This window comes from Choloepus didactylus, chromosome 2 (assembly GCF_015220235.1).
Source record: "Choloepus didactylus isolate mChoDid1 chromosome 2, mChoDid1.pri, whole genome shotgun sequence".
Taxonomy (NCBI): Eukaryota; Metazoa; Chordata; class Mammalia; order Pilosa; family Megalonychidae; genus Choloepus; species Choloepus didactylus.
The window spans coordinates 19,806,149-19,825,990 of record NC_051308.1 but is presented as its reverse complement, the minus strand read 5'-3'; the positions used below and the strand labels follow the sequence as shown (position 1 = coordinate 19,825,990).

General features: G+C 38.8%; 1 protein-coding gene across 7 annotated transcripts in view; it reads left to right on the top strand.

Annotated features, from left to right (window-relative positions):
* Positions 1-19,842, top strand: part of ARID4B (AT-rich interaction domain 4B) — a 180,768-nt gene that overhangs the window by 72,665 nt on the left and 88,261 nt on the right. For all 7 annotated transcript variants that reach the window (XR_005214535.1, XM_037821409.1, XM_037821403.1 and 4 more), the window contains exons 3-4: positions 934-1,044; positions 5,112-5,177. Coding sequence is in view for 6 of the 7 variants with exons in the window: in XM_037821409.1 (XP_037677337.1) it covers positions 934-1,044; positions 5,112-5,177 (177 nt within the window). In the remaining variant the exon portion in view is untranslated. The remainder of the gene's footprint in view (positions 1-933; positions 1,045-5,111; positions 5,178-19,842) is intronic.

Here is a 19,842-nt window from a genome sequence, read left to right as displayed (position 1 = left end):
ATTGCATAAAAGAATGTTCTTGTTCATGGGAAATGTATATGTGAAGTATATTGTTTGTTCAAGGATGTGTGCAGCTTGCTCTCATATGTTCAGAAGACAGAGCAATAGATGATGGATGATAGGGTGGGAGAGAGGGAGGGATAGAAAGAAGTGGTGGTGTGACAGGATGTTAAAGTTGGTGGATTGGGGTATTGGGGGAGGGGGGTCGGGGTATGCTGGATTTCTGTTTATGGGGTTTGTATTGTTTTTGCAACTGATCCTGTAAGTTTGAATTTATTTGAAAATAAAATTAAAAAATATATATATACAGTGAACCTATGCCAGAGCTTTTGAGACATTTCGGCTTATCTTCATTTGAGACTTCCTAGATTGAATTTCTTCATATGGTTTTTTCCCCAGTAGTTTGAGTATAGTTTTTTTCCTTCATTTTACTCTATTATGGAATTGTCTACATAGGGATGTAACAAAGTTATTCTGAATTTGGTTGGTTACCAAGATATATCCTAAATATTAGAAGAGATTTTCTCAGACTTGGAGATTTAAGGATCCACCTTCTAGCAAATTGGCCCTTCTTTTTAAATGGTCTTATAGTAAATAAATAGTTGAATGAATGAGTGGGTAGATGGAGGTGTAAATCAATGTCTATAACTTCTTATTGAACTAATTCATAGCATAGACCATGTGTATTTAATAGAAAGGCCAAAAGATGACTTTATGTTATACATGATGTGCCTTTAGTATACCTTTAAAAGGCTTTTTAACGATAAATATTTTACTTTTTAAAACTTACAGTGTTTTATAGATTGTTTTTGTTAAATGCACGTAACTATTATAATTTAATAGCTATAACAAGATTTGCTCAGCTCTTTTGAGGTCTGATTGTGGGAATGGATTGGATAGTTTCAATCTAATTATATTTCTTTGCATTTGTAGGCCCTTGATGAGCCTCCGTATTTGACTGTGGGCACTGATGTGAGTGCTAAATACCGAGGAGCCTTCTGTGAAGCCAAAATCAAGACAGCAAAAAGACTTGTCAAAGTCAAGGTATAATGTTTGGAGATTTTCTAAATTACATGTACACTATTTGATAGTTAAACTTATTTGGTGAGTGAATCTAAGAATTATTTTTCTGTAAGATGAATTTCTAGGAGTAATGGTTCTAAAAAATCTCTCAAAACCTACCGTTATTTGTGACGTAAAAATATTCTAGTTGGAATGAAATTGAATTATCGCAGTTTTAAATAACCATTTTACTACAAACTTAGTATTGTTTTTATGGCTAGCCTTGTAGAGCTGGAAAAGACCTTAGAAGTCATTTAGTTTAATTTCTTAATTTTGGTATGAGAAAAATGAGGCTCACAAAGGGTTAGTGATTTCTCCAAGGTCATTAGAATCAGTTAGTGGCAGAATTGGAAGTACCATAGTTCATCAATTTTAAGAAACACTGTTCCCCTCCCCACCATTTTATGAAATTGTGATGTGGCTTATAATTGATGATGTCATAGATGGAATGAAATATGGTAAATCTAGTTGATTCCTGATCCTCTCTTGAAAAATCTTTCTAGAATGTCTGATTTTTGTCTCAAGATAATTCAGAAAAAATGTAAGGGCATATATTTTAATAAATTATCTGTTGAAAAATATAAGTCAATTATTGGAAGGTAAATATTTATTTGTTTGTCAATCATTTATTGAGTGACTGTTCTAGTTTGCTAATGCTGCCGGAATGCAAAACACCAGAGATGGACTGGCTTTTATAAAAGGGGGTTTATTTGGTTACACAATTACAGTCTTAAGGCCATAAAGTGTCCAAGGTAACACATCAGCAATCGGGTACCTTCACTGGAGGATGGCCAATGGTGTCCGGAAAACCTCTGTTAGCTGGGAATGCGTGTGGTTGGTGTCTGTTCCAAAGTTCTGGTTTCAAAATGACTTTCTCCCAGGATATTCCTCTCTAGGCTGCAGTTTCTCAAAAATGTCACTCTTCGTTGCACTTGGGATATTTGTCCTCTCTCAGCTCCTCTGGAGCAAAAGTCTGCTTTCAATAGCTGTCTTTAAACTGTCTCTTATCTGCAGCTCCTGTGCTTTTTTCCAAGTGTCCCTCTTGACTGTACCTTCTGTTCAAAATGTCACTCACAGCTGCACTAAGTTCCTTCTGTTTGTCAGCTCGTTTATATGGCTCCACTGATCAAGGCCCACCATGAATGGGTGGGGCCATGCCACCGTGGAAATATCTCATCAGAGTTATCACCTACAGTTGGGTGGGGGGCATTTCCATGCAAACAGCCGAATCCAAACATTCCACCTTAATCCCCACTAATATGTCTGCCCCACAAGATTGCATCAAAGAATATGGCTTTTTCTGGGGGACATAATACATTCAAACCAGCACAGTGACAAACTCTGTTCAGGTTACTCTTTTAGGTGGAAAGGAAGATGGGGATAAAGGGATGAGTATGACCTTGTTCCTTTCCTCAAGGCATTTATCATCTATACTGTATTAGGTACCATAAGTGATTGTTTTGAATATATCACCAATTAAACAGGCTATAGCGGTATTAAAATCCAGTGGAGGATTTTCCATGCCTATAAACCCAGGTTCCTATGCCTGTCTGTGTACGTTGGGAAAAGCTTCTGGGGTGATTGTAATTTGAACTACTGTGAAGAGATCTTTAAATTGACTGTCAGCCTGTAGGATGCTAATCTTGGCCCCATCCCTCAGTTTCCACTTGCTTGATGTCTATGAGTTTGTTTGTAATTTGTTTATGAAGATGCTATTTCACTGTTCTTACTGTGAGTAGCATTTGCTGTTTTGGCTTCACCTAGTTTGTACTCTGCGGTCGCAGCTAGGGGCGGGCACCCACGGAACCCTCTGCGCTCAGGGTTGCTTGAGGGGTACCGGCGGCAGCTCTTCCCGGAGGCGAAGGTGAGGCGGGGGACTTGGCCGAGTCCCCGGCGGAGGCGTGCAAGGTGTGGAGGGCGGCGAGAGAGGAACGCGAAACACTCTCCTCTCGAGGGGATAGAACAAAAGCCTTTATTCAGGGGTGAGCACGAGTTATATAGGGTGGCATAGAGGGCGGGGTCGGTGTTAGGGGTGTGGGGTTCTCACATGGCAATGCTGAGGGGATAAAGGCTAGGTTGGTTCTGAGAGGGCGTGGAGGTCGTTTGAAAAGGGGCGGGAGTTGCTCTGGCAACGGTGTATGCGCACTGGCGGTGGCGGGAGTTGCTCTGACAACGGGGAGTGTGCGGGCAAGATAAGGGGGGCAGTTTTCTCCGGCAAGCTTCCTCTAACGGTTGTATTTTGGGTGAGGGAGATGGCCTGTAGCCGGCTCCACTTTCTCAGGCCCGGGGGGCTGTGGAGGATATTACTGCCCATGCCCATCGCCTCCCCCAGGGGCTGACCAGGTTCCCTGGCCCCGGCCCGCCAAGTTGGAACTCAGCACCAGCAACCCGCAGTACTCCTTTATTTTTTTTCTTTTCTTTTTTTTAATTTTTTTTGTTCCACTCGTATCCTAGAAATGAAGAAAAAGGCATTTATCTGTTTTTCACTTTTTCAAATATTGCTACTGCTAGCACATGTACCACACCACCTTTGTGTGAATTAGACAAAAGCCTGCTTACCTGATGGAGAACCTGGTTGGCAAAGCTAGGCCTGGCAATAGCACTTTTAGAAAAAAAAAAAAATGCCCTCTTCAGAAAGGGATAGCATCACCCCAGGACCTATGCCTTGGCCTGCAGAGCACAGGCTGGATTTTAGCCCCCACTTGAATCCTCAGCTGGGGATCCCTGTGTAATAAACAACCAGGAAAATGATGTGTAGCAGTACTGCCATTTCTTGCCATTAATGAAAGAAACAAAACTGTTAGTACCTATCTCTACTGCCTCTGTTGATAGCACTGAGTACCTTGTATCTTATAAATAACAAATTTCTAAAACATAACTTTTAATTTTTTGTCTGCTCTCAAAATCTGTTTATAATTCAAAGTTAATGATTTTTCTTATTCTCTAAAATATTTCTTTACCAGTATAATTTGTTCATGTTTCAAAGTTAATAAATTTTTTCAACAAATTTTTTGATACATTTTCTTCACTAGTTTTCATTTATGGTGCTTTTACTAATTCTAAGCATTATATTAGGTACTGAAACGAGACGACATAAGCCCCATTCTTGAGTGGCTTACAGTATAAGTGAAGGACACAGATAATCTAAAAGAAGTTTGGTACTTTTGTGTTAAAAATGTTTGGGATGCTATGGATACGCAGGTCATCTCCTGTTATAGCTGGTTTATGAGCCCTTTACCTAAATAGATTACCACGTACATCTGGTAAGACCATGTTAATTGGTTCAGTCCTTGTAAGAACTCTTTAGCCTTGTGTAGATAAAACAGACTTTTCTGTACTGGATACTAGAAGCTGTTTTGCTTTTTACCAGCAAATTAAATCTTTAAACCTGAATCTTTTATTTTACCTTCCTGTCCTCTTACCTGGTTTCTCATTCTCTCTGATTGCTATATGGATGTAGAGAGGCAGTCTAGTAAAGTTCTAGAGCTAAACTGCCTGAGTTTGAATCTCAGCTCCACCTCATACTAGTTCTGGGACATTGGACCAGTTACTTATACTTTTTGTTCCTCAGTTTTCTTATCAACAAAATGGGACTAACTGTACCTAAAGGTTGTTGTGAGAATTAAATGTTTAATACTTGAGCCTGATTCTTAGTCGCTCTCTGTAAATGTTTCTTGCTATTGCTTATTATTAAGCAAGGTCTTCACAAGATGATACAGTACCTAATAGCCTAAGTGCTCCACCTGTTCTTGCTCATTGTTTTTTAGAAAAAGAAATTATATAAGCAAACCAATAGGTGATAGTACTAAGTAAAGTATACTATGGGAAACATGGAGTAATTTAGATGTATATTATAAAAAGTGAGGTATAGTCTGGGCAGTTGTATGTTTAAATAAACAATTTTAATTTCCTCAATGTAGAACTTGGGATCTTGTTTAAACTAAGGAGCTGTTAGTTTGGATTACTTGTAATAAAAGTGAGTAATTAGTGATTTGGGGAGCTTATGTTGCTTGATTTTTGTGATGGCTAATTAAATTTTTTATCTCTAGGTAACATTTAGGCATGATTCTTCAACAGTTGAAGTTCAGGATGACCACATAAAGGGCCCATTAAAGGTAATTGACTTATTTATTTATTTATTATTAATTCATTATTGTAATGTTTGAATGGAAACAATATTATAATTAGTCATTAAAATTTTTTTAGCTCTTTTGTTATTAAGTTGATAAATATGTAATTTTTTCTAAAAAGACTGATAGAATTAGGTTTAATGTTAAATAAAAATTGGTATGATAGTAAAACTTAACAGTGTGTTCAGAAAAGAAATAAATTTCAAAGAAGTATTGACTGCTTTTTATTTACTCATCTGTTTCAGTCCCACAATGTTTCCATTACTAAAACGATAGATTTTCCAGAATTAATAGATGATGAACCAGGGATTAAGTGATTTAAGTTCCATGAGGATTTAAATGGTGAGAAAACTAAAACACACACACAGAAAACTTCAGCGCTCTTAAATATTTGTAGAATTACTGGCAAATAAATATTTAAGGATAATCAAGCAGTTTTTTTTTTTTATATGTGAATTCTACCACGCATTTTCCTTCATTTTTTTAAAATGCAGTTTTATTAGATAGACTCACTCATCATATAATCCATCCAAAGTATGTAAGTGGTGGCTCAGTATCATCATATAATTGTGCCTTCATCATCAAGATCAATTTTAGAACATTTTCATTACTCCAAAATAAAGAAAAAAATAAAAATAAAAATAAAAATAAAAAAGAACACCCAAACCACCCCATACCCATTATCCCCCCTATTATTTATATATTTTTTGTTGTTGTTTTATTACCGATCTGCCCATACACTGGGCAAAGGGAGTGTCAGTCACCAGGTTGTCACTATCACACGGTCGCACCATAAAAGCTATATAGTTATACAGTTACCATCAAGAATCAAGACTACTACTGTTCAGCAGATTCAGGTATTTCCTTCTAGCTATTCTAATACACTAGAAATTAAAAAGGAATATCCATATAATGCATAAGAATAACCTCCAAATTGACCTCTCGACTCCATTTGAGATCTCTCAAGCAATGAAACTTTGTTTTGTTTCATTTTTTTGTTCCCCTTTTGTTCAAGAAGGCATTCTCAATCCTACGATGCCAGGGCCAGGCTCATCCTTGGGAGTCATGTTCCTCATTGCCAGGGAGCTTTATACCCCTGGGAGTCATGTCCCATGTAGGGAAGAGATAATCAAGAAGTTTTAAGTGATGAACAGGTTCATACTAACAGCTAGAGAATTTGTTCATTTGCATTTGTTTTTCCTTATTGGTGACTGAAATAAATCCTGCTTTACTTTCTACTGGCCCTTCTAAATGTCTGAAAATGGAAATTGGCCTGGCTAGGAGAATTTTACGAAATGCTATTAAGATTGAAGAAACATTTGTAGATGGAAGAAAAATTCTTTATTGAGCATGATGTATACAGTCTATTCTGAAGTGTTTAGAAGATCAAAAGGAAGAATGAACGAACAAAAGAACAAACTGTGGGCAAAATATTAAAAGTTGGTAAATCTGGATAACTGGGTAGGGGATATTGCTGTTCTCTGTATTGTATTTATATTGATTTTGCAACTTTCCTGTAAGTTAGATATTATTTCAAAATAAAAAGTGAAAGAAAAAAAATCCTTTACTGAGGAAGCGGTACTTTTTAGAGAGTTAGATATTTATATCTTTCTGTTTCTGGCTTTGGTTGAATTTTAAAACTCTTAATTGGATCCCTGGGTATTAGTACCTTGTATATATAGATGGTACCATGTAGGACTAAAATTAATAAGTGTTTTTCTTTAATCTTGCTTTGTAAAATTATTTTCAGATGCCTTCTTTAATTTTACATGCTCATGTTTACCATTTGCAGGGACAAGAGTACAAAAACACACACGATTATAATAATGATGTTAGCCATTTTTTATTGAGTGTTTAGTTTGTACTAATACTGTGCTAAGTGTTTTGTGCATATTATCTTATTTAAAAGCTCTTCATAGACAAGGTAACTGAAAGGAGGTTAAGTAATTTGGCCAAGATTTCACAGCCAGTAAGGACAGGACCAAAGTTTTGACTCATTTACAGCCTGTAATTGTAGTATTGCAACATTGTGCTCTCTTGATACTTAATACCACCTTCATGCCTTATTTGTGTTTTTGCTTCATAAGGAGACCAACATATTTCTTCATTATCTGAATACCCTCTTAGCCTGGCTCAATGTTCCAAAGGGTTAGAAAAGGCAAATACTTTGTAGCTCTAAGGTATCTTTCTCTCATTGTATTATTTTTCTAGCCTCAAGAGTGACATATAGTTGATTTGTTTTGTTTGTTTGGTCTTTCTTTTTAAAAATTTTTTTTATGTGATTAGGACTTAGAACCATTTTGATTTGGACGTAGGCCAGTATATCAAATTGGCTTTGTAATTATTGGCTTTGTAATTATTGGAATAACTGTCCTTTATTTTTTGGTCTATAGTTTCCTAACGTACTTTATAGCTTTGCTATAAGTTTCGTAATTTTTGTTGTAGCTTTCTATCAGCTGAAAAAAAGTGTCACTATCCTTTTAAAAATTCAGTTTTATTTTGAAATATTCATATACCATAGTCATCCACAGTATACAGTTGTTCACAGTACCATTGTATAGTTGTGCTTCGTCATCCCAGTTTTTTTTATTTCAGATGTGTGTTTATTTGTTTATCATTGAGATTGTTCACATACCATACGATTATCCAAAGATCCAAAGTATATCACTCAATTGCCCATGGTACGATCGTACACCTATGCATCCATCACCACAATTAATTTTTTTCAATTCTTAGAACATTTTCATTACTCCAGAAAAGAAATAAAGACAAAAAAAGGAAACTCAAACTCTCCCATACTCCTAACCACCCCCCCTGCATTACTGATTCATAGTTTTGGTATAGTACATTTGTTACTGTTGATGAAAGAATGTTAAATTACTAACAACTGTAGTATATAGGTATATATTTGTTTCCTATATGTCTGTCTATTATTAACTTCTAGTTATAGTGTCATACATTTGTTCTAGTTCATGAGAGAGGTTTCTGATATTTGTACAGTTAATCATAGACATTGTCCAACACAAGGTTCACTGTTTTATACATTCCCATCTTTTAACCTCCAACTTTCGTTCTGGCGACATATGTGACTCTGAGCTTCCCCTTTCCACCACATTCACACACCATTCAGCACTGTTTATTATTCTCAGAACGTGCTACCATCACCTCTGTCCATATCCAAAAGTTTTAAGTTTGCCCTAGTTGAGCATTCTGCCCGTAATAAGCAACTGCTCCCCATTCTTTGGCCTCGTTCTATATCCTGGTAACTTATATTTCATGTCCATGAGTTTACCTATTACAATTAGTTCATATCAGGGAAACCCTGCAATCTTTGTCCTTATGTGTCTGTTTTATTTCACTCAGTATGGTGCCCTCAAGATTTCTTCATCAACCCATTTTTTTAAAGACGGTTTTGTTCACGCACCATACATTCCATCCTAAGTAAAGAATCGTTGGTTCGCTTTGTAGTCAAGTATTTATGTTTTCAGCACCATCGCCACTATCTATATAAGAACATCTCCATTTCTTCCACAAAGAAAGAGGAAGAGTCAAAGAAGGTAGAGGGAAAAAAGAAAGAGAGAGAAAAAAACATGGCAGCGAGAAAGCAACAAAAGGAAAGATAGCATTAAACTAAAGTAGAATAAAGAGTCAGATAACATCACCAATGTCAGAAGTCCCATACCCTTCCCCTCTGTGCCCCCCCATGTGCATTTAGCTTTGGTAAATTGCCTTTGTTGTATTAAAGGAAGCATAATACAGTGCTTCTGTTAATTGTAGTCTCTAGTTTGCATTGATTGTATTTTCCCCTCAATCCCATCCTATTTTTAACACCCTTCAATGTTGACATTCATTTGTCCTACCTCTTGTAAAAACGTATTTGTACCTTTTATGACAATCACTGAGCACCATAGGTTTCACTGAGTTATACAGTCCTAGTCTTTATCTTTTGTCTTTTGTTTTGATGTCCCATATTGCGGTCGCGGTTACTGCTTCTGGGGGGAGTGGCGGCCGGTAGCGGAGCCCTCAGCTCTCGGGGCTGCTTAAAGGGTACCGGCGGCGGGGGCTCTTTCCCGGAGGCGAGGGCGAGGCGGAGGACTTGGCCAGGTCCTCGGCGGGAGGCGTACAAGGTGTGGAGGGCGGCGATAAGGACAAAACACTCTTCATCCAGTAGGAGTATGCGCCAAAGAGAGAGAGTTTATTTAGGGGTGATTACAGGTTATATAGGCTGGTAAGAAGGGCAGGGCTGGAAAAGAGGTGAAGTAGCCTTAAATGGCAATACTGAAGGGAGAGGGGCTAGGATTGGTTCTGAGAGGACGCAGGAGCCGTTGCAGCGGGCGGGAGTTGTTCCGGCCACGGTGCATGCGCGCTGGCGGTGGCAGGAGTTGCCTTGACACAGGGGAGTGTGCGGGCAAGATAAGGAAGTGGGGAAAGGGCGGTTAGGAGAAAGGCGGTTCCCTCCGGCAAGCCTCCCTTGCCCGTGACATTTTGGGTGAGGAAAAGGGAGCTGCCTTGACCTCGCTCCCCAGGCTCGGGGGGGCTGCAGAGGGCACTAAACGCCCGTACCCACTACCCTCCCCAGGGGGTGATATCAGGTCCCCTGGCCCAGGCCTGGTAAGTCGAGGTACAAGCTCAGTCACCCGCACCATATGGTCCTAACTTTCCTCTTTGAACCACGCTCCCAGTCATCTTTGTTCAGTGTACTTATATTGCTGTGCTATCTCCCAAAATTGTTTCCCAAAATTCTCACTCCTGTCTTTTCCTTTCTGCCTTTAGTGCTTCCTTTAGTGTTTCCTGTAGAGGAGGTATCTTGTTTACAAACTCTGTCATTGTCTGTTTGTCAGAGAATATTTTAAACTCTCCCTCATATTTGAAGGGTAGTTTGCCGGATGTAGGATTCTTGGTTGGTGGTTTTTCTCTTTCAGGATCTTAAATATATCATACCACTTCCTTCTTGCCTCCGTGGTTTCTATTGAGAAATCTGCTTATAGTCCTGTCAAGCTTCCTTTGTATGTGATGGATTGCTTTTCTCTTGCTGCTTTTAGGATTCTCTGTTTGTCTCTGATTATTAGGTGTCTTGGTGTAGGCCTATTCAGGTCTGTTCTGTTTGGGGTATGCTGTGCTTCTTGGATGCATAATTTTATGTCTTTCATAAGAGAAGGGAAATTTTCATTGACTATTTCCTCTATTATTGCTTCTGCCCCTTTTCCCTTTTCTTCTTCTGGGACACCAATGATACTTACATTCTTGTTCGTTTTGTCCTTAAGATCCCAGAGACGTTGCTCATATTTTTCCATTCTTTTCTCTATCTGTTCTTTTGTGTGCAGGCTTTTAGGTGCCTTATTCTCCAATTCCTGAGTGTTTTCTTCTCCCTCTTGAGATCTACTGTTGTGTGTTTCCCTTGTGTCTTTCATCTCTTGTGTTGTGCCTTTCATTTCCTTAGATTCTGCCAGTTGTTTTTTTGAACTTTCAATTTCTACCTTATCTATGCCCAGTGTTTTCATTATACGCTTCATCTCTTTTGGCATATATTCTGTAAACTTTTTGAATTGATTTAGCATTAGTTGTTTAAATTCCTGTATCTCAGTTGAAATGTAAGTTTGTTCCTTTGACTGGGCCATAACTTTGTTTTTCTTAGTGTAGGTTGTAGTTTTCTGTTGTCTAGGCATCTGGTTTACTTGGTTACCCCAATTAGGTTTTCCCAGACCAAAATGGGCTCAGGTCTTGGAAGGAGGGAATATTATTCGGTTTCCCTGAGGGTGTCTCATAAGATTCGTACACCCTGTGAAGTCTCAGGTCACTGTCCTTTCTTGCCCAACAGATGGCACCTGTCAGCCTGTAGCTCCAGACTGGTGTAAGGAGGTGTGGCCTGTGGTTGTTTTCCCCCAGGCTCTGGGGTCTGGTTTTGAATGGAAGATGGTTAGTAGAGCTTGGCACCACCTTCTTCCTCTTAGGGAAGATAACACCCTTAGGGAGAGGTCATTTACATTTGAACAATCTCTCTGCCTGTGCTATCTCCACCCTTGTCTGGGTCAGAGCATTGGGAACTGAAAATGGCTGAGGCTTTCTCCACTGAGCCGAAACAGGGACAGAAAGCCCCCTTCAGGGCCTGTCCGTGGCCATCTCCGGGCTCTCCAGGGTGAGTAAAAGCCTCTGACTACTTGTTGGGGATTTTTAGCTTGTATTGAGGAGTCCACATTTGTTAATTAAAACCCCAGTTGGAGTTCAGCTGAGCTATATTTTCTTGCTCAGAGAGAGCTGCTCTCTACCACTGTGAGGCTTTGTGGTTCAGGCCATGGGGGGAGGAGGCTCCTGGCTTGGATCTGCAGTTTTTACTTACAGATTTTATGCTGCGATTTCGGGCATTCCTCCCAATTCAGGTTGGTGTATGATTAGTGGCCAGTTACATTTGTTCCCCTGCAGTTATTCCAGATTATTTACTAGTTGTTCCTAGTTGTTTATTAGTTGTTCCAGGGGGACTCACTAGCTTCCACTCCTCTCTGTACTGCCATCTTCTCTGTCTATCCCCAATTGGTTTTTGAACTTTTTCATTACTCCAAAAAGTAAGAATAAGAGTAAAAATTAAAATAACATTAAAGAGGGGCGGGGCAAGATGGCAGACTGGTGAGCTGTATGTTTTAGTTACTCCTCCAGGAAAGTAGGTAGAAAGCCAAGAACTGCGTGGACTGGACACCACAGAGCAATCTGACTTTGGGCATACTTCATACAACACTCATGAAAACGTGGAACTGCTGAGATCAGTGAAATCTGTAAGTTTTTGCAGCCAGGGGACCCGCGCCCCTCCCTGCCAGGCTCAGTCCCGTGGGAGGAGGGGCTGTCAGCTCCGGGAAAGAGAAGGGAGAACTGCAGTGGCAGCCCTTATCGGAAACTCATTCTGCTGATCCAAACTCCAACCATAGATAGACGGAGACCAGACACCAGAGAATCTGAGAGCAGCCAGCCCAGCAGAGAGGAGACAGGCATACAAAAAAAACAACACGAAAAACTCCAAAATAAAAGCGGAGGATTTTTGGAGTTCTGGTGAACATAGAAAGGGGAAGGGTAGAGCTCAGGCCCCAGCTCAGGCCCTGAGGCGCATATGCAAATCCCGAAGAAAAGCTGATCTCTCTGCCCTGTGGACCTTTCCTTAATGGCCCTGGTTGCTTTGTCTCTTAGCATTTCAATAACCCATTAGATCTCTGAGGAGGGCCCTTTTTTTTTTTTTTTAATCCTTTTTCCTTTTTCTAAAACAATTACTCTAAGAAGCCCAATACAGAAAGCTTCAAAGGCTTTCAATTTGGGCAGGTCAAGTCAAGAGGAGAACTAGGAGAGCTCTGAGACAAAACGCAATAATCCAGTGGCTGAGAAAATTCACTAAACACCACAACTTCCCAAGAAAAGGGGGATGTCCATTCACAGCCATCATCCTGGTGGACAGGAAACACTCCTGCCCATCGCCAGCCCCATAGCCCAGAGCTGCCCCAGACAACCCAGTGTGACGGAAGTGCTTCAAATAACAGGCACACACCACAAAACTGGGCGTGGACATTAGCCTTCCCTGCAACCTCAGCGGATTGTCCCAGAGTTGGGAAGGTAGAGCAGTGTGAATTAACAAAGCCCCATTCAGCCATCATTTCAGCAGACTGGGAGCCTCCCTACACAGCCGAGCAGCCCAGAACTGCCCTGGGGGGACGGCACTCATCTGTGACATAGCACAGTCATCCCTCAACAGAGGACCCGGGGTGCACGCACGGCCTGGAAGAGGGGCCCACTTGCAAGTCTCAGGAGCCATACGCCAATACCAAGGACTTGTGGGTCAGTGGCAGAGACAAACTGTGGCAGGACTGAACTGAAGGATTAGACTATTGCAGCAGGTTTAAAACTCTAGGATCACCAGGGAGATTTGATTGTTAGAGCCACCCCCCCCCTCCCTGACCGCCCAGAAACACGCCCCATATACAGGGCAGGCAACACCAACTACACACGCAAGCTTGGTACACCAATTGGACCCCACAAGACTCACTCCCCCACTCACCAAAAAGGCTAAGCAGGGGAGAACTGGCTTGTGGAGAACAGGTGGCTCGTGGACGCCACCTGCTGGTTAGTTAGAGAAAGTGTACTCCACGAAGCTGTAGATCTGACAAATTAGAGATAAGGACTTCAATTGGTCTACAAATCCTAAAAGAACCCTATCAAGTTCAGCAAATGCCACGAGGCCAAAAACAACAGAAAATTATAAAGCATATGAAAAAACCAGACGATATGGATAACCCAAGCCCAAGCACCCAAATCAAAAGACCAGAAGAGACACAGCACCTAGAGCAGCTACTCAAAGAACTAAAGATGAACAATGAGACCATACTACGGGAGACAAAGGAAATCAAGAAGACCCTAGAAGAGCATAAAGAAGACATTGCAAGACTAAATAAAAAAATGGATGATCTTATGGAAATTAAAGAAACTGTTGACCAAATTAAAAAGATTCTGGACACTCATAGTACAAGACTAGAGGAAGTTGAACAACAAATCAGTGACCTGGAAGATGACAGAATGGAAAATGAAAGCATAAAAGAAAGAATGGGGAAAAAAATTGAAAAAATCGAAATGGACCTCAGGGATATGATAGATAATATGAAACGTCCAAATATAAGACTCATTGGTGTCCCAGAAGGGGAAGAAAAGGGTAAAGGTCTAGGAAGAGTATTCAAAGAAATTGTTGGGGAAAACTTCCCAAATCTTCTAAACAACATAAATACACAAATCATAAATGCTCAGCGAACCCCAAATAGAATAAATCCAAATAAACCCACTCCGAGACATATACTGATCACACTGTCAAACACAGAAGAGAAGGAGCAAGTTCTGAAAGCAGCAAGAGAAAAGCAATTCACCACATACAAAGGAAACAGCATAAGAGTAAGTAGTGACTACTCAGCAGCCACCATGGAGGCGAGAAGGCAGTGGCACGATATATTTAAAATTCTGAGTGAGAAAAATTTCCAGCCAAGAATACTTTATCCAGCAAAGCTCTCCTTCAAATTTGAGGGAGAGCTTAAATTTTTCACAGACAAACAAATGCTGAGAGAATTTGCTAACAAGAGACCTGACCTACTGGAGATACTAAAGGGAGCCCTACAGACAGAGAAACAAAGAAAGGACAGAGAGACTTGGAGAAAGGTTCAGTACTAAAGAGATTCGGTATGGGTACAATAAAGGATATTAATAGACAGAGGGGAAAAATATGACAAACATAAACCAAAGGATAAGATGGCTGATTCAAGAAATGCCTTCATGGTTATAACGTTGAATGTAAATGGATTAAACTCCCCAGTTAAAAGATATAGATTCGCAGAATGGATCCAAAAAAATGAACCATCAATATGTTGCATACAAGAGACTCATCTTAGACACAGGGACACAAAGAAACTGAAAGTGAAAGGATGGAAAAAAATATTTCATGCAAGCTACAGCCAAAAGAAAGCAGGTGTAGCAATATTAATCTCAGATAAAATAACATTAAAAAAGAACACCCCATGTTCTTTTTGCACTTCTATTTTTTATTCTTGTTCTGGTTCTTTCTGATGTAAGGAAAATGTTCAGAGATAGATTGTGGTGATGAACGCATAACTACGTTATCATACTGTGGACAGTGGATTGTATACCATGGATGATTGTATGGTGTGTGAATGAATTTCAATAAAACTGAACTTAATTAAAAAAAAAATCACCCCAAACATCTCATACTCCTTTCTCCCCCTTTGTTTTTCATTTGCTGTTTGTTCCCCCTTCTCTACCCATTTGTTCATACACTGGACAAAGGGAGTGTGAGCTACAAAGTTTTCACTACCAGGAAGTCACATCGTGTAAGGCTACTGGGTTGCAGTTCTTACTGGGGTTGCACATCGTGTAAGGCTACTGGGTTGCAGTTCTACAGTTTCAGATATTTTGTTTTGGCTATTCCAAAACACTAAAAACTACAAAGGGATGTTTATATAGCACATAAGAATACCTTCCATAATGACCTCTCCACTCCATTTGGAATCTCTCAGCCACTGAAACTTTATTTTGTTTCATCTGTCTGCCCCCTTTTGGTCAAGAAGACTTTATCAATCCCATGATGCTGGCACCAGGCTCATCCCCGGGAGTCATGTCCCATGTTGCCAAGAAGATATACACTCCTGAGAGTCATGTCCCATGTAGCGGGGAGGGCAGTGAGTTTACCTTCCAAGTGTGCTTAGAGACGGAGAAGCCACATCTGAGCAACAAAAGGGGTTCTCTTGGGGAGACTCTTAGGCACAATTATAAGTAGGCTTAGCCTCTCCTTTGCAAGAACAAGCTTCCTAAGCTTGAGGGCTCAGCCTACGAAATTGGTAGTCCTCAATGCTTTTAAAAATTACAATAATTTCCCATGTGGGTAAGTTTAATATTTCTGCATTTCCCCCAGTTCTTCAGGGGAACTGTGAATAAATTTTTATTCTCTGCCCAAATTATAGTGGGATGTTTCGGGGTTTCACACTAACCTGTACTGATCTATCAGATCTTGCTTCCTATTCTAAGTTCTATGTAATTATGGTATTTGAATAAATTGACTGTACAAGTTAAATTATTTAGTGTGCTACAGAAAATACAGATCCTGCACCAAATAAACATCTCTTCTTTTAGTCTGACACAGAAGTTTTGGGTTTAAAACATTCGGTATCATCCTTTATCCTTTGGCCTGATTTGCCTTAGTCCTACCTGATCAGCTTCATTCATACCTCTAATTGAAGTCTGAATTCTTTTTCAGCTTTTTTTAACAGTTGCTGTATGGGGTATTAGTGCTATTCATAGCTGCTGTACTCTAGCTCTGAGTCTCAGGTGTCACACAGATACTTGAAGTTCGGGAACCAACCAGATTATACACAAAGAGCTCAGCATTTCAGAATTTAGAGATAACCATTACAAATCAGGAATATATGTATCTGCTCCAAGAGCTTACAATCTAGGGACTTTGACCTTAAGCGTTCCCCTGATAACCTATGCTCTAAGATTGAAGTCTCAAAGTTTACACATTGTAGTTAGTCCATGTTAGTGAGATGTTATGTTTGCCTTTTCGTTTCTGGCTCATTTCACTCAAAATGCTGTCCTCAAAATCTGTTCACCTCGTTGCATGTCTCAAGTGTCAACATTTGAATAAAATGTTTCCCTTAGAGGAAATAAATCTACCAAAAATGCTGGTCATTTGATCTCAATACATTTTCAATGAGTTTACATGAAAATAATACCTAGATCATTTGACTGTTAAGTAAAAAATTATACTGCTTATTTTCTTACTGTAGTCATGCAGTGAACGTTCTGTTGATTCCCCTGAATTCCCTTTCTTCTTCATGGGTATTGTGTAGAATTAACAGTCTCTTTATGGAACAATTTTATTTTTGATACCACTATGAAAATTATGTAATTATCTGCATTTTCTTGGTCAGATGGAAAACATTTTAAATGGCTGTCCTTAGGGCACATTCTAACTGTTAAGGAGATCTGAAAGCTTCTTCTTAATTGCCCCTATCTTTCCCAGCCTCCTTGAAAGCGGAGTGGTAATATAGGACAAGGACAGTCAAATTCCATAGACAGTGTTTCTCTAAGTTTGGTCTGAGGACCACTGGGGTTCCCCAAGATCCTTTAGGTGGTCTGCAAGGTCACAACTATTTTCATAATAATACCAAAATATTATTTTGCTATTCTCACAGTTTTTACACTTTCCCTGATGATGCAAAACAGTGGTGGGTGTAACTGCTAGTATCTGAGCATCAATTAATTCATTAGTCATTCTTCATTGTCATGCAGTAAGTATTTTTTTTTTTAGGAAAGCTAGTTTCACTTAAGAATGTCATTGATGAAGTAAGAAAAAATACTATTTTTTTAAGTTTCCAGTACACATTATTTTAATCCTTTGTATGACAAAATGCAAAGTACACAAAAAGAATTCTTGCTGCATGTACAAGTATGATGGTGGCACTTGTACGATTGAGATTTGAGCCCCTTTTATAATGGAACACCAGTTTTATCTTGAGTGACACACCAGTTATTCCGACTTGGATATTTGGTAGATATTTTCTTGAAAATAAACCAAGCGAACCTGTCACCAGAAAGAAAACAACTTAATGTTTTTATTGCTAGTGTAAAATTCAACCTTTCAAGCAAAAAGTATAATTTTTGGAAACCTATCTGCTACTGTGAGATAAAAGCTTTTGAGTACTTAGGGAATTTTCTGATGGGAGCACTGATATTTGTGAATGTGATTTTGATGTATAATGAAATGCGTCAATATTTGGAAAATCTGCCTGACTTAGTGAACCAGTATTTTGCAGATAACCAGTGCATTATGTTACAAAATTATGCATAGATAAAAAGTCCATTCAAAGTATGATAGGCCAGTGGATTTTAATGTAATAGTATACAAATTTTATTGGTATGGTTTCATTCTGCATTGCAATGAATCCTAAAAAAGGACTACATGTTAGGTTTGGTATAGTATCAAAGAAGAGTGTCTACCTACAGTTACCTTAAAAGAGACCATTAAAATAGTCATCTTTTTTCCGACTGTATAAATCTCTGTGTGGTCTGATTTTCTTAATATGTTTTGATGAAAACAGTAGATTACAAGAGCTATGCAATATGCAGATATGTGAGTCTATCTGTCTGTTTTTATGTCAGACACTAAAGAGATAGGCAAAAATGTAAAAAATGCTACTCTTCCTACTAAAATTTTTTGTGTTTTGGAAATTTTTTTCTCAAGATATTATTTATATTAAAATGTAATGGTTTGTTATTGTTTTAAAATGAATTGATAAAATACTTCTTAAATTTCCCTTTTAATTTTTTAATATTTTAGTTTTTAATACTTTGATATAGTAAATAGCAAAAATTCTTGATTTTAAAGCGTGTAAAGGAGTCTTAAGTCCAAAAAATTTTAGGACCACTGGTTTAGAACGGAGGTCTCTAAATTTTCTTGACTATGTACCACTTAAGCAAATGGTTTGAGCATATTTCCCAGTATTTATTTATTTATAAATTATATACATATACTTCTATATTAATAGATGATGGAGATTATGAAGCATAAATAAAATAAAAATTTGAACGGATGTATTTGAAAATAAACAAATATTTCAACTTTTTCCGCTAACTTCCTCAGTGGATTACTTCTCACTCACCCTAGGAGACCACTGGTCTAGACAGAGGGACTTTGGTAGTTCACATATAGGGGTTATAGGGGTTTGGAGGCAAAGCTGAAGTTATTAATAAAGAAACTTTACTTTTCTGAAATATCCTTTTTGTTATATTTATCATGTATCTTCACAGTGGTGGTTAATATAGAGTTCCTGGCTGGAAAGATACACCCAGCTTTTGTTAAAATCAACCAGTTTAAAGTCAGTTGATTGTGTGTGTGTGTGTGTGTGTGTGTGTGTGTATGCGTGCACTGATTCATGTTTGCATTCCCTCATGCTATCCATATGCACATACACATGTATTGCTAACTTCTAAGTACAATAGTTAATCGTTATACTTTTAGTGATTTTTAGAATATCTTTCTGTGGAAAACGAGTCTGCTGTCTACAATTGTTTTAATTAAATTTAATGTTTAAACAAAAAAGAAGAAAAAGACTTTTTTGACTCAACATTACTCTGATGTTTTAATAAAATACAAGGAGGCGACAGAAGCTTTGAATAACCAGCAAGAACTGGCAGAAACATCTTTCCTCAAAGCTCCAAAAAACTGTTTAAGAACTGCAGTAACAGAGTGAGTGTGAAATCAGTGAGAAGGTTATTTAAAAGCTATAGGATCTCCTGGCTCCCTGGTTGGCTACTTCCCTACCCTTCACTGGCTTGGCACGGATCCCCGGTCAGGTTCTGTAGGAGCCAGAGTAATGTGCACCTACTGAGAACAGTATGTCTAGTCTAGTCTGACTGATGTGGCCTGAGAGGTTCGCTGTCCCAGAATTTGCCCTATATGTAGAAGATACAGAGTTCTTCTGCAGAATAGTAGAAGCTGTACTGTGTTTCATGCTTCCTGGGCAAGGGATAGTTGGCTCTAGGACAGACACTACAGCTTCCCTCTTTTTCTAGGGAAGATGAGCTATTATGTATCCTTTAAATGGGGAAATTGCTAGGAGGCAGTGCCTAAAACAAAGCGTGCCTAAAACAAGACACTTGCTTAAGAAAGGATCCTGGATCTATTTGCTAAATTCTTTTTATGGATAAGCCCTGAAGGAGAGCACTTGCACAAGACAATCTGCAAATACTGAAAAGAGTATTTTCTTTTTTTTTTAGCCTCTCTCCCTCCTCCCCCCCCCTTTTGTTTTTATTTTATTCTTTTTTTTTTTTTTTTTTTGGTTAGTTGTTGTTATTCAAGGGAAGCTCTGTCATAAAACTAGCTGGATACCAGTTTAAGGTACAGTTGCTTCAGAGTCTAAATTACAGCAACAGCAATAACACATTTAAATATTAAAATGTCCAGATTTTAACAAAAGATTACAAAACATATGAGAAAGAAATGTTGGCCCCGGCAAAGTAGATTAAAGCATTAGAAACTATCAATGAGGATGACCAGACCTGGGACAGTATAGGCAAAGACTTTTAAAAAATCATCCTAAGCATGCTCAAAGAGCTAAAA